Source organism: Fusarium tjaetaba (genome assembly GCF_013396195.1).
Source record: "Fusarium tjaetaba strain NRRL 66243 chromosome Unknown NRRL66243_c0000171, whole genome shotgun sequence".
NCBI lineage: Eukaryota > Fungi > Ascomycota > Sordariomycetes > Hypocreales > Nectriaceae > Fusarium > Fusarium tjaetaba.
Window position 1 is genome coordinate 69,580 of NW_023501367.1, and position 14,384 is coordinate 83,963.

Here is a 14,384-nt window from a genome sequence, read left to right on the forward strand (position 1 = left end):
TACATCGGCTGTTAGACGACATCGGAGTTTGGCGCGCGGCTGTCGCCTTTAGAAGCATAGAACTTGACAGGCTCCCGTGAGTATCGAATCATGACATGAATGGATACTCACGTGATCATTGCGTCCTGTGATGTCGTTCCGGCACCCATTCCATAGGTAGTTGAGTAGGTTCTTAAGCGGTGAAAGGTGAATATATGACCAAGGAACAAGGGCGTCGAAGGATAAAGGATGGCATTCATAGCTGGAGGAAGAATGCTTGTTCATACATTCCACTTGTTGGTGATTGAAGGAGCCAAAGTCGCGGTCAACATTCTGGTGTGCTGAGTTTTATCATGACTGGCTGTCGTCATGGGTGGATATAATGCAACGTTCATCACAGACGGTACAGTCTGGAAAATAATTACCAATAGCACACGTTCGTTGGTCCAGGGATTTTGAAGTTCAAGGCGACGCTGAAACATGTATTTGCGTATGTTGATTGGTCTTAGTTACTAGGCATCAGATGATGGCCGTTGCACTAACAGAAGAAAGAACCATCAGTGTCGTTAAAACCGAGTATGAAATATATTGATATTAACTTCTGAATAGTTTCGAAATACGGAATGATAACTCACAAACATCAATATGTAAGGAAACTCACAGGAAGAATACAGAAGTAGTTGTCAGGAGAGTCCAGTGAATGGAGGCAATCAGTCACAACTGCCTTCGGCCTTTTGGGAAGATCAACTAGAAGTCTTCACTCCAAACATGTATCTGACCTGCAGATAAATTGGAAGGCTGAACTGCTATGTACTCCTGAATTGTCACCAAAGATCTAATGAGGCTAGATGGTCCTTAAGCTGAAGCCCATGGTAATCACTCGCACATCCTCGTTTATTTCTCAAAGGTGATTGAAAGCAATGTGCTGTACAATCCGTGTTAGCTCTTATTAAAGCTGCATTAAGTGCCCTGGTAGCCTGGTTCTTCTTCCTGGTCATAAACGAAACGTCGAATCATCTGCTCCACAAATTAGAAGAAATCCACCTACCCATGCTCAGAAATGGGTTGTCACGAAGACAACACTGACCAGTGACATCAATTCGAGACCAACCAAGCGAAACCCAGATATGGTATAGAGATTCCGGGAGTGCGGGAGGGCCAGGCCCGAACCCTTGTCGCGGGGTTGTTGGGCGCTTAACGCTTACCGTCCATTGGGCCCCGTTTTCTCGTAGATGCGCCCGTTGCTGGCAGCTGGCGGGGGGTCGAGCGCTTCAAGGAGCAATTAAATCACCAGGCGATGTGTGTTTAGCAGCCCGCGAAGCTCTGCTGAGGCCCTGAACTGGCACACAGCATAGACAGGGAGGATCATCGAGGCTCCTCTCAGCGCCAATCTTGTAACCCTTGTCACTCAGTAGCTCCGAACACTCTTGTTAAGGCTGAGCCCATGGGAGTGACGGGTGATTCCTGAGCTTACATGCGGCACCGGTCTAGTGGCCTTCCCATGGATTGTCAAGGACTTGCCCAGCCCCCAACTGTCACTAGATATACCCGTTGGTTCCTCGACCTGTGCCTAACACGGTGGGCGTTCTCCACGATTATTTTTGCATCCTTCTTCTCCTCCTCCCCTTTAGTTGTTGATTTTCTATATTTTGGTTCTTTCGTCATCTGTATTTTCTCTCTTGTTGTGGTATTCTCGACCGCTTTGCTTGTTGAGCTTATTACAGCTCCGGGCCTCACCAGTCCAAGGCCTTGTTCAGCAGGAGAGACGTGTCGCCATTGCGGGGTCTTCGTTCATTTCAGCGTTGCATCTACTCACAAACGACAATTCAGCGCAATCGCAGTCATGAGAATTGGGTGCTTGCAGTTTGCGCCCCAGGTGGGAGATGTTGATAATAATTTGAATCGCGCGGATTCAGTATTATCGAGGGCAAACCCAGATGATCTGGATCTCCTTGTGTTGCCCGAGCTGGCTTTCTCTGGTAATTTATTTAGAGTGGATGAAGTTGATTGATTTCTGTTAACTTCCTTCACCATCTTGTTCTACAGATTCTTGACTATGCGATGCTAATACTTTGAGAAGGGTACAACTTCAAATCACTGCACGATATTGCTCCTTTTCTTGAACCCTCTGGCTCCGGCATCACGTCTCTCTGGGCCAGGACCATCGCCCTCAAATACAACTGTACCGTGACGGTTGGATACCCTGAGAAAGTCGACGTCACACCAAAGTGGCCCACAGGTCCGGAATATTATAACTCTGTTATTGTCGTCAATGGGGATGGCGAGACAATAGCCAACTACCGGAAGTCCTTTTTATACCAAACAGATGAAACCTGGGCACTAGAAGGAGGGCAAGGGTTTTACGAGGGCTTCATTCCTGGACTGGGAAACACCTCAATAGGAATCTGTGAGTTCTTCTCTGGTTCTTACCTTTGGACTATACTGACCACTTTGGATAGGCATGGACTTAAAGTATGTGGCAAGAAGAAGCGTGAGATGCGTTGGGTGACTTACTGACCGTCGAACAGTCCCTATAAGTTTGAAGCGCCATGGCATGCCTTCGAATTTGCCTATCATATCCTCGAAGTAGAGTCAAATCTCGTCATTGTGTCTATGGCCTGGAATACCAGAGAGGATCCTCGTCGGTTTACCCGCATGCCCAACGAACCTGACATGGAAACACTTACTTATTGGGTTACTCGACTTGAGCCTCTCATTCGCGCAGAGAATGAAGATGAGATTATTGTTGTATTCTGTAATCGCACAGGGAATGAGGATGAGGCTCTATATGCCGGCACCAGTGCAGTCATCGGTATCCAGGACGGCGAGGTTAGAGTTTACGGTCTTTTAGGACGCGGGGAAAAAGAGTTGCTGGTCGTCGACACCAATAACTCACCTTACGCAAAACTTGTGTATCGCCCGGACCCACGAGGCGCTGGCATGGAGGCACCGGGAAGACTGCAACGAAATGACGAGACCAACAATCCCCGGCCCAATGAAGTCCGTCATTCCTCAGAGGATTCGAAGAAAGATGGCCAGACCCAAAGTTCCTTGAATGGCGTGACCAGTTCACATCCTTCAGGCTCAACCGCACTAGGGCATCACATCTCCTCTATGTCACAACGCTGTACTCTTCCGAAAGACGGGTCTTATGACTCTACGAGAAGACGACAGGCACCAACGATTACTATTCCGCCTGCCCCAGGATTGGTTATGAGCAACTCGGCTCGTTCTCCTGGCACAGATAGTCTTAACATTCCTACACCATCGGCGCCTAGTCCGACACCTATGTCTGTCCGACCCAGGCTCATCATTCCCGAATCGCCTCCCATTCTCCCTCACCAGTATCCGCCAGATCATCCCATAAGCGCTGCATCTTTGAGATCAGAAAGATCAGTGCGATCTAATACGTCTCAGGCATCCAATGCAACTGTACAGACACGCCCACCAGAAGATAGTACGCCGTACCCTAATAGCGCAGCTCCTCTCAGCGGCTACCCGACCAACACTTTCAAGCTGAAAGATCATCCATACAATCATCGATTTACCGTTGCTTCTCCAGATGATGGAAGAACACCCTTGTCCCTTAATGGAATGTCCCCATTAGATGGTCCGCGGTTTTGGATGCCTCCCGATTCCGCTAGCTGGACACCCGCTACTGCGGTGGGCAGGAAGCCAGAACCATTTCCCTGGTCAGAAATCACAGGCGAGATACGACCCCTCAGTACTGGAACATTACAAAACCGCAGCCAGAGTAATGCAACTCCAAAGGATCTGAGAGCATTCAGTCCCCTGTCAAATACTTCGTCGAACAGAACCAATGAAACAATTATATCCGAATCATCTGAGGCATCCAGAGCCTCTAGATCTTCACGGGCATCTAGGGGGACAGCGAAATCACCGACAAAGCATGATACCAGTCTTGCCAGACCACCATCCCCAAAGTCCCGAAACGCAAGCCGTACGGGAACAAGGGAAAGATCTGATTCAGCACTTGAAGATCGTGATATCAGCAATACTATTACACAACATCTCGAGGGAATCTCTCAGCGTGCCGAGTCTGCCAGCAGATTAAGATCCGAGTCTGCAAAGGGCTTGCGTGCTCACGACTGGCCTCATCTGAGAGATCGCAGCAACACTCGCCCTAGGTCTGCCGTCATTCCACCGACAGAAGATCATATGATACCAATAGCTGCAAGCCCGAGTCTATTCAGGAACAATAACTATAGTGCGGGTCGACCGCCTTCCCGAGGAGGCTACCAAATCCGCGGGGAGCCACCGAATAACCTTGGCGATGTTCTTCAAAGCATTAGCGGCGAGCAGGCTAGAACAGCGGCTGATCCGGCCAATACGACTCAACGCGCAGCAAGCCGTGGTCGAATGCCACAGCCCAAGCCTCTGGCAACAAATGGAGCTTATGATTCGACGATGCCAACCGCGGAACGTTCCTCTTCTCGAGACTCGACTCGCAACGAGCTACTGCATAGCAGAACGAGCCAGCACCGGTCACGAGGACGACAATCTCGAACAAGGAGAACCTCGTCGGGTCAGCATGGTCGCATGCCCTCCCACGATAATCTCCCTCGTGGGTTTGAGCGAGTAGAATCCGTTGTCTGTCCTAATTGCCCTGTTCACGGACGAAATCCTTCTGCAAGTGGGAACCGCCACACTGAAAGCGCACCTCCAATGGACCATCCTGCTTCCAGACCTGTTACTGTCAGGCCAATAACCTCATCGCCACCAGGCAGGACTGACTCTGCTCCCGCATCTGTGTTCGCTGCGAGGGCCATCGTCGAACGAAGCAATAATTCGACAAATGAGCCAACTCCACAACTAGATTATACGCCTTTGGTCACACCCGGACCCGGCGAAAAACAACAGGACAAAAACCACGAAAATGTAACTAATGAAGTTGGAGAGGCCAGCGATTCAGGGTCATTTGCGGAGACGTTGCAGACTATTTCGACTCCAGGACGGTCTCCCGCCACACCATCGTTTTTTAATCCCAGCACTCCCAAAGCTATGGTTTTCAAAAGTGAGGATTTGGAAGTTGACCCATCACTCATCAATAATCTCAACAACTTTGACATAGCTTCAGCTTCTCTTCCTGAAGCAGACACGGTCCAAGTGGCATAAACATCTGCCTGGGTATCCGACCCAGCTCAAAGCCCTTTTTGGCTTTTGTTTTGATACTCTTTTCTCGCTCACTTTCTCTACCTCGCGATACACATGTCAGCGTTGTTTGTACTTTGCAATGAACTCAATGGTAGGGGAGGCACACTGAATAGTCTTATCATGGATGCTGTTGACTCAACAAGGATCCTGAATAGTGGATGGCTATAACAACCGTTTTGAGGTGGGATGAAGGACTTATGACAACCCACTGGCCTTTGCTAGTATTAGATGGATGTTCATATACTTTCTTTGGGTGGGGGATATGGTATGCTTATGTTCACTGGAGGCTTGGCCCTCACAAAACTTTCTTTGTTTCGCGACGTTGAAATGGCGGGCGAGCTTTGGAGTAGGTATTTAGCATTTACGCATTATGTAGATAATGACACTGGATAGCAGCTGAACAAAGGAAAACAAAACATCAGAATTAAAACCTTGAAATCACTGAGCTCATTGCTCGTAAACATTATCCAAGGGTTGTTCGTGTTGAAGCTGTATTATATGGGAAGCTTATCAGTACCTAATCCATAAAGCTTCTTGCAAAACCTTACTTGTGGATATTTAACTGAGAAAATGAGATAGCGATCAGGTTCAAGATGTATTTGGGTTGCGTGAGCGTCAGATACTTTATACCAATACCGATACCCGTGAAGACAGCTTCGATCCTGAAGCCAAGAGCTCCGGAACGGGGTGGGGCCGAGATTGCGATGAGGCTGCCGAATGAGGTTCCATGGATGCTTAGGTAATTAAGACAGTTGGAGTGAGTGGTGCAATGCCTAAGGGACAAGTTTCTTGAGATTGAACACTTTGGAGAGAAAGGGTAAGCTCGTACAGAGTATGGCTTTCTTTCACCTCCGTTACCATGTGGGCCACAAAACCATCAAGATACCTTTGCTTACACCACAAACTCGCAGAAACCCAGTACATATTTGCAAACAACCACATTCAATCCGTAATATCGAAAAGGACATCATACAATGCCGGTGACATCAAAAACAGAGTCTATAGACTCAGCACTTGCGGCTCATAGGAAATCAAAGCCTCAAGTCACCATCGATGTGCGGTGATAGGTGCAGTAGAGACCAGTATCCGAAAAGCCGTGAGAGGGGCGGTAGACCGAGCGATTCGAGTGGATGGGGTTTGGATGGTCAACAGTCAATCATTTGAGCCTGTAGCCGCCGGGGCTAGTGTGAAAGAACCAGGGGCCTTGCAGCATGGCTTCGATGGGGGTGGCGGTTGTCGTGATAGCGACTGTGAGTGGCTGGTTCCCCTCATATACCATCCTCTCTCAACACCATCACAATTTGAGACTGGGATGAAGAACAGACCACGCCGTAGATGCCGACCAATCCTAGCAAGGATCATGGTCGATTCTTACCACAAAGCAGCTATCACATCTCGAGGATGTGGAGGCTGGGAGAAGAGAGGTGGAACCTTGGCCCCAATCAGACATGAACTGCCTGTAGTTCTACTTATGCGCCTCAGCAACCATAGCGGTGCAGTTGACGCTCTCTTGGCTTTTCATCACCAACGACATTTCAACTTGTCACTTGCATCGTTCACATTGACTTGTTCTCTGGCACAAGTTCTGCATACCTACAGCCGCGCTGGAACAGCAGATTCCCCCACAATCACTTCATTTTCCGCGCCAGACACAAGAGGCGCTGCTGGCCCATGGCATGTGTCACACATGTCACGACGTCTCTGAGCCCTTAGAAGCGACCGGGCCTCATATAAGAATAAGACGCGGCCGATAGTCAACCGGCCCTCAAGGATCCTTCAAAGGCGGCAGACTTCGTCCTACTGCGCGCGCAGATAAAACTCTACTTCGCCTATCATCTGGTGTAACACATCGGACCCATCCCCTCCATCGGACACCGTTCTCTTCAGCCTGGCTTCTTAACGACGGCCAAACTAGTAAAGCTGGTCCTTCCACTGAAGGCCATCAACAACTCGGCCTTACAACTTACCGCCGGCTTCATTAGCGATGCGTGGTTTAACATTGATAACAACAGGCCTGAGCCTGCTCGGTCCAGCTGCCGCAATTCTCGTCGCAGACAATTCTCCCTGTGGAACAGTATGTGGCAATGTTCTCGATGCGACTACAAACGATGATGTCGTCTGCCAGGAAGGCGATTATACCAGTGGCGCAGGCATTGTGTTTCAACAGTGCCTGACGTGTGAGCAAAGCAGCGACTACACTACTAAGAACAATCAAACAGACCAGGAATACTACCTCTGTAGGTTGAGAGATCTTGCGTTTCAGCATGAAAACCGAGGACTGATCATCTCTAGACAACTTGCGTTACGCAACCTCGTATTGCCTCTTCGGAATTCCTGACAATAATAACACAATAGACACACCTTGTTTGACCTCGTCAGTTATGTCCTTCTTTTGTACGCGACTTTGGTCTAACACCCGACAGAAAAGCATGTGGGCCATTCCGCAATGCTATAGTATACCGCAACTTATCCTCAGACGTCGAAAGCTACGACTATTGCGATAATTGGCCTGTCCACGACACAGCTGATTTTATTGGATGTACTGAGTGCCTCCAAGCAGGCGACAACCATTTTCTTGCCAATTGTACGTCTGCTGACAATAAATTCTCTCTCTGGCTCATATACTAACCATAAATAGTTATTACTGTTCTTCAAGCTGGATGTGAACAGAAACCACAGCCTGGTACCTTGGTCTCTACAGAAGGAAGTATATTCTCTAGAGACGACGTCAATGTCACAGAGCCCACGCCAGTTGCTTCCGTGAACCCAGAATGGCTCGACCAGGGCCCTATTAGTCTCGGTGCCAAGGTGGGCATCGCCGCTGGAGGGGTGGCCTTCATCTTATTTACCCTTGGATTTTGTATCATCTGGCGTGGTAGGAGACGAAGAAGGGCATTCCTCAGTATGCTGGAAACGAAACACAACAATTCCTGGCCCACTCCACTGACTATCCCTCGCGAAACTCGCGACACTCCTCTCAGCCAAAAGCCACTCAGAAGCTGGGACGAATCGCCAATTAGTGTCCGATCCGAGCATCTGTTTCCACACCATGTGTCACCATACGCCTCGCAGTATAACAGTCCCGTCAGCGCAACTGAACTCAAGCTCGCTCACTGGCCAGTCATGGCCCCCAACCAACAGATGACTCCGGCGATGAATAGCCAAGCACAATTTCCTCAGATGTTCCCTTCAATGTATCAACCAGATCCAAGCAGCTCTCAGATAGGAGTTGCTTTGGGCGGAGATGACTCCTCTGTCAATTCAGGCAACTCAAAAGGCAAGGGCCTCCGAGGGGAAGAGTATGAGATGACACCCGTGGAAAATCCTCATGCGGGCATAGGAATATATCAGACCGGCATCAATCCCTATGGAGAGTCAAGTCGCACGACTGCTTCGCAGCCAGGTTACTTTCCAGAAGGGATCACCCATATGAATCAATCATACGGATACCCTAACCCGTATGAACATCACGAAGATAATGGCCGAATGGGTCGTGAGCCGTAGGCTCGACTGTGCTACGAGCCTGATAACATAGTTGTCTCTCTGTATTTTTCTCTCGTTAGCTTGGCGTTGAAGGATGGGATACCACTATTGAAATGTCACGATTTGAACTGAATGAAATATATATATGTATATAGCTCCACTGCGGACTTGCACTTGCAGGATGATGTGATGCGCAGGGCAGCCTAGTAGCTAGAGCCACCTAATCTTGAAAGTTTCCACTGAAAGTCAGCCGGTATCTTGAGGCATATCGTTGAAGTCTTTGCTGTTGTGATGTCTGCTGGATGAGTGAGCATGAGAACATGACTTGGTCGAATAGATCTGGTGGCTGCTGTGGCTAAAAGCAATCGAGGTAACCAAAACAGGATTAGTGTTCAATTGCCGCCACACACCGGCCGCAGCTTCCTTCGGTCTCCACAATGAAATCCGACCAGAGAAAAAAAAATTTGGAAGCTTCCAACAACACCGGGCAAGACACTGAGGAAACCAACGACTCGCACCTTCCGTTTCTTCCCTCCTGTCGCAAAGAAGCACCTGCCGCGCTTCACCCGGTATATCACACAATTTCTAAAAGGGTAACTACATTCCGTTCACAATGTCCAAGGACGTCGCGGTCGTCAAGAAGACGACGACAGAGGAGGAGGAGTACACCATCAAGCCCCAGGCGACCACTCCTTCTCTCGACACCAGCCAGTGGCCTCTGCTGCTCAAGAACTACGACAAGCGTGAGTTTCCTGACACAATTCGATGATCAAAGCGCGTTTTTGATATTTTCTGGTGGCTTGTAGAGCCTCAATTGATCATTTATTCGAAATTCAAAGACTAACCGATAATCTTCAAAACTTGCAGTCCTTGTCCGAACAGGCCACTTCACTCCCATCCCCAATGGCTGCTCTCCCCTGAAGCGCGATCTTAAGCAATACATCAGCTCTGGTGTCATCAACCTCGATAAGCCCTCTAACCCTTCTTCTCACGAGGTCGTCGCTTGGGTCAAGCGCATTCTGCGGTACGAAAATTTTCCAACCAAGAGTATCGCGTCAAAGTGCGCGTCCAAGTCGAACTATCTGCTAATGATATTACCTATAGATGCGAAAAGACTGGACACAGTGGTACCCTTGATCCCAAGGTCACTGGTTGCTTGATCGTTTGCATTGACCGTGCCACTCGTCTTGTCAAGTCTCAGCAGGGTGCCGGAAAGGAATATGTGGCTGTCATCCGCCTTCACGATAAGCTGCCCGGCGGCCAGGCCCAGTTCGCCCGCGCTCTCGAGACTCTCACCGGTGCGCTCTTCCAGCGACCCCCTCTGATCTCTGCCGTCAAGCGCCAGCTCCGTATCCGAACCATTCACGAGAGCAAGCTTATCGAGTTCGACAACGACCGACACCTCGGTGTCTTCTGGGTCAGCTGCGAGGCCGGTACTTATATCCGAACCCTCTGTGTCCACTTGGGTCTTCTTCTCGGTGTCGGTGGCCACATGCAGGAGCTTCGACGTGTCCGCAGTGGTGCCATGGATGAGTCCAAGGGCTTGGTCACTCTCCACGATGTTCTCGATGCCCAGTGGCAAATGGACAACACCCGCGACGAGTCTTACCTTCGCAAGGTTATCTCTCCTCTCGAGACTCTCCTGACTTCTTACAAGCGACTTGTCGTCAAGGACAGTGCCGTTAACGCTGTTTGCTATGGTGCCAAGCTCATGCTTCCCGGTCTTCTTCGATACGGTAAGTCCCCAAACGATAATTCATGTCGCAATTTACTAATTCATTGATAGAGTCTGCCATTGAGCATCATGAGGAAGTCGTCCTTATGACCACCAAGGGTGAAGCCATTGCTCTAGGTATCGCTCAGATGTCCACTGTCGAGATGTCCACCTGCGATCACGGTGTCGTTGCCAAGGTCAAGCGCTGTATCATGGAGCGCGACCTCTACCCCCGCCGTTGGGGTCTTGGCCCTGTTGCTCTTGAGAAGAAGAAGCTTAAGGCTGACGGCAAACTCGACAAGTACGGCCGTCCGAACGATGCCACTCCTGCCAAGTGGAGCTCCGAATACAAGGATTTCAGCACCAGCGATGCCTCTGCCGCCGCCGCCGCCGCCGCTCCTGTCAAGGCCTCGGAGGCTGAGGATACTCCTATGGAGGAGGCTGCCACTCCCTCTTCACCTGCTGCTGATGACAGCAAGGACAAGAAGCGCAAGAAGCACGATGGCGAGACCGCTGAAGAGAAGGCTGAGCGCAAACGAAGAAAGGCAGAGAAGAAGGCGGCCAAGGCTGCTAAGAAGGCTGCCAAGGGCGAGGCTATGGACAGCGACAGCGACTAATGGAATCCAGGCCAAGTTTGGGTATGGGCCAAAACCTGAAGGCAGATCTTGATACCCGAGATGTAGGTTCTGCTGGCAAGGAGAGGTGTGCTTGCTGTACCATATTCTTGTTCTAGTACCGTTTTTGGCTGCTTGAAATTGTTTTTTGGGGTTATTATGGCGTTTTTGGTTCGAAAATCCTGGTAGGAGTAGATGCGAGGCACTCAATGCAAAGCACGATAAAACTACTGCATGTCTCTGTGGGAACCGTCTGTCTAGGACCTGTGAATGTATGAGGTTGAATCATGTCTATCTGCCGTAGTTTATGCTTGTGACCGCTATGTGTAAGGACTGATGCGTGGTTTGGGTACACTAACACATGACACATCATGTAGCGGTCACGTAATACGGTGGCTCTTGGTGTTACGGTATTGTTGGAATCCGATCTGAGGTCTCATCGTCATGAAACGTCCATCAAGTCTGGGCAATGCATGTGTTGTCATGAGGCTACTGTAAGTATGATGACACATTTTCTGGGCACGAAATGAGTGAGAGCATAAGGCAGTCTTAGTTGAGTCATGGTTCCACAGGAGGCACAATGCAAAGTCCCTGATACGTACGGTCGAGTAACAATCCAACCGTTGTCGTATTAGTCGCAGATCAAAAAGGAACCAGTCTTGGCCAAACAATACATTGGACCTGGGTGGAAACACTGGACGAATCAGGCTCCAGCAACGCATCTCGAGTAACAGCTGTCCCTGTTTCGTAGTTGAGGGAGTGGACTTCCACAGCAGCAAGCTGTTCGCTAAGCAGAGGATTCAAGTCGCTGCAACTCTGTTAGCCAGCGCATGGCACAGCATAATGGCGAGGGATATCCCGGCTTGGGCGTTTACTTGGACTGGCTGAAAATCTGGTCCCTTCCTTTGCCTGCCCCTATTAAGATCAGGGATGGCCTTAAGATTAGAGTGTTATCAAGAGAGCGTCTAGTTGGCTGTTTCTGTCCTGCATGAGAGCGTATGGGCGTGATGGCAAAGAGGGCCACGAAGTAAGTAGTGAAGTAGGTCCCATGGCTTGGCCTGTGGCTGTAAGAGTAGAAGTATAAAGTGAGGAAAACTCGGAGTTTAGTTGTGCGTTTGCTCGTCCAAGGTTCCGTTATCAAAAGTTTCTTTCCCCAGAGATCAATTAGAGTTGCTCATATCAAGAATACTTCTCAGCGAGACCCTGTCATTGAATCAGAGGCCTATCTACACTTTGCAGGCGTATTCGACTCAAAACCTTCTCCTGCAAAGTCTTTTTTTTGCTTGGGATATAAATACTTGCCAAGTTCTCATCTGGGTCAAGGATTCACAACTCAACGTCAGACCGTGTTGATCACTTAGCCTTCAGCTTTCCTCGGACCCAGTGATCGACTATACATGACATCGGGATTAACTGATACCGAGATTGAGGCTCAGCTGAACGATTTATATGCTGCAGTGCCAGCGTCCCAGAAAAGGTTGAGTTCATAGGATATGCCCGTCATGTCCGCTTCATCGAGCCTCTGGAGGCGAATCATCTTCTTCATTCTCTCAATTTCTCTTTTCGGCACTGCATCAACCCTACCAACAAATACATCGGCTCCTGTTCTTCGACCTTTCATATTGCCGCCACCAAAGCAGCACTTAAATCGAAGACATAAAGGTCGCGGCAAGTCTTTCTCCCCACGACTGAATATCAACTTCCCCGACCCATGCATTCTTCAAGACCGAGACGACCACTGGGTGTCTTTTGCAACAAGCGGTGGTGGCTACCACATCCAGGTTGCTGTGGCAGATGATCTTATGGGCGAGTGGACTCCTCTCGCGCAAGATGCCCTCCCCGGAGATGGATGGACGAGTGGGAAGAATTATTGGGCCCCTGACGTGCGGAAACTGGGGGAGGACTCGTATATAATGTACTTTTCTGGAGAACTTCCTCAAGGTGGACATTGCATCGGAGTTGCACGATCCCAACTCATCTACGGTCCATATGAAATGGATCCTCAACCATTCGCCTGTCCGCGTGACGAAGGCGGCGCAATCGACCCGGCGGGTTTCTTTGACGAGTCCACAAACAAACGATATGTCGTCTATAAAGTCGATGGCAACGCTCTCAAAAACGGCTCGGGAACTCCCATCCAGCTCCAAGAGGTCTCGACAAAGGACGGCTCCACACCGATCGGCAAACCTGTGGACATCCTGGACCGGATCGCCTCCGAGGATGGGCCCCTGGTTGAGGCTCCAAGTCTAGTACGGACTGAGCAGGGCAAGTATCTGCTCTTCTTCAGTAGCCACATGTACACAGGCGATGACTACGATCTCAAATATGCCTTTGCTGACCGGATCGAGGGCCCTTACAGGCGGGGGAAAGCTCCATTTCTCAAGACACCAACTCTAGGCCTGAAAGGTCCCGGTGGAGGCACAAGTTCGGAAAACGGAAAGTTCATGGTGTTTCATGCGTGGTGCGGGAAGGGCAAGAGATGCATGTATGCCATTGGATATGGACTTGAATACAAGTAGAAAAAGAAAGAACCGGCCTCGGGAGGCGACAGTTGTGATACCTCGACAAGAAGCAAATCTTCGGCAGGTTTGGTGTTTTTGGGGCGGTTTTTTGGTTAAGCTTATAGATTAGATTTCAAATTGATTCATTTCATATACGCTTTTCTTCGTAGTCGTTTCCAGGCACGTTCGCAGGTGTGATGAATGTGATGATGATGAATGAACTTGGTGGTGACGGCTACAGCCATGAGCCAGCCTTAATTAAGCGCTGGGGCTGCTTGGGCCCCTAAAGCTAATAACCGCCCTGAACTGCACTGACCGCTTTCCTCGTCTCTGATTCGCTGCTTGTAAAGACCACCTTTTGGCACTTCCAGGCACGAACCAATGAGGCCGCAGAAAATCTTCCGTAAACATGCTTTGTCTGGTATGTCTCAGTTCACCACCCACCCTTTCTATGTCTCATACATACAACTTAAGCGCCCCTAGCCATCTTCACCACCCAACTACATAACCCTCAATCCTTGTTCGCTGCTTGGGCCGCCTCGATACCGCCCGGGGAAGAGTTGTTTCCTATCACAAGCATGGATCGATGCGGCACAGACAAGTTGGCGGCACTTGTCAACCGAGAATTGGGTGATTGGGAGCCATAGCGCGGCTCCCAGACCCCCCTTTTCGGTCGTATTCGATTCTTGGCCAACACCAGCTGAGTCTAGCAATGTGCAATATAGGGCAGAGTATGCATCTTAGTGCGGTGAAGTGTGGTGCATGGCGTTGCATCTGCAGCTCTCGATCGAGTGATGGAGAACGACACCCACGTTCTCGTTTTCTCTTCGCACTATCCATAGGGAACTTAGGTATACTAGGTAAGGTAGTTAATATGCAGAAGGGCTGCAGCTCGCTTCTTCTCTTTCTCTTCTGTTC

General features: G+C 49.7%; 4 protein-coding genes across 4 annotated transcripts; all 4 read left to right on the plus strand.

The window, feature by feature from the left end:
• Positions 1 to 1,822: 1,822 nt before the first annotated feature.
• FTJAE_8147 (amino-terminal amidase) lies at positions 1,823 to 5,115 on the plus strand (the record flags this gene model as incomplete). The annotated part of the gene is made up of 4 exons (XM_037354933.1): positions 1,823 to 1,958; positions 2,060 to 2,386; positions 2,439 to 2,451; positions 2,508 to 5,115. 4 exons carry the CDS (start codon positions 1,823 to 1,825, stop codon positions 5,113 to 5,115), a joined length of 3,084 nt encoding a protein of 1,027 aa, XP_037204789.1.
• A 2,023-nt stretch (positions 5,116 to 7,138) lies between these two features.
• On the plus strand, positions 7,139 to 8,658 carry FTJAE_8148 (uncharacterized protein; the record flags this gene model as incomplete). The annotated part of the gene is made up of 4 exons (XM_037354934.1): positions 7,139 to 7,391; positions 7,447 to 7,528; positions 7,578 to 7,738; positions 7,793 to 8,658. The coding sequence occupies 4 exons, from the start codon at positions 7,139 to 7,141 to the stop codon at positions 8,656 to 8,658; spliced, it is 1,362 nt and encodes a 453-aa protein (XP_037204790.1).
• Positions 8,659 to 9,250: 592 nt separating this feature from the next.
• Positions 9,251 to 10,968, plus strand: FTJAE_8149 (centromere microtubule-binding cbf5; the record flags this gene model as incomplete). The annotated part of the gene is made up of 4 exons (XM_037354935.1): positions 9,251 to 9,380; positions 9,505 to 9,661; positions 9,742 to 10,373; positions 10,424 to 10,968. 4 exons carry the CDS (start codon positions 9,251 to 9,253, stop codon positions 10,966 to 10,968), a joined length of 1,464 nt encoding a protein of 487 aa, XP_037204791.1.
• A 1,499-nt stretch (positions 10,969 to 12,467) lies between these two features.
• On the plus strand, positions 12,468 to 13,484 carry FTJAE_8150 (endo-arabinase; the record flags this gene model as incomplete). Its single annotated transcript, XM_037354937.1, has 1 exon — positions 12,468 to 13,484. One exon carries the CDS (start codon positions 12,468 to 12,470, stop codon positions 13,482 to 13,484), a length of 1,017 nt encoding a protein of 338 aa, XP_037204792.1.
• Between the last annotated feature and the right edge of the window lie 900 nt (positions 13,485 to 14,384).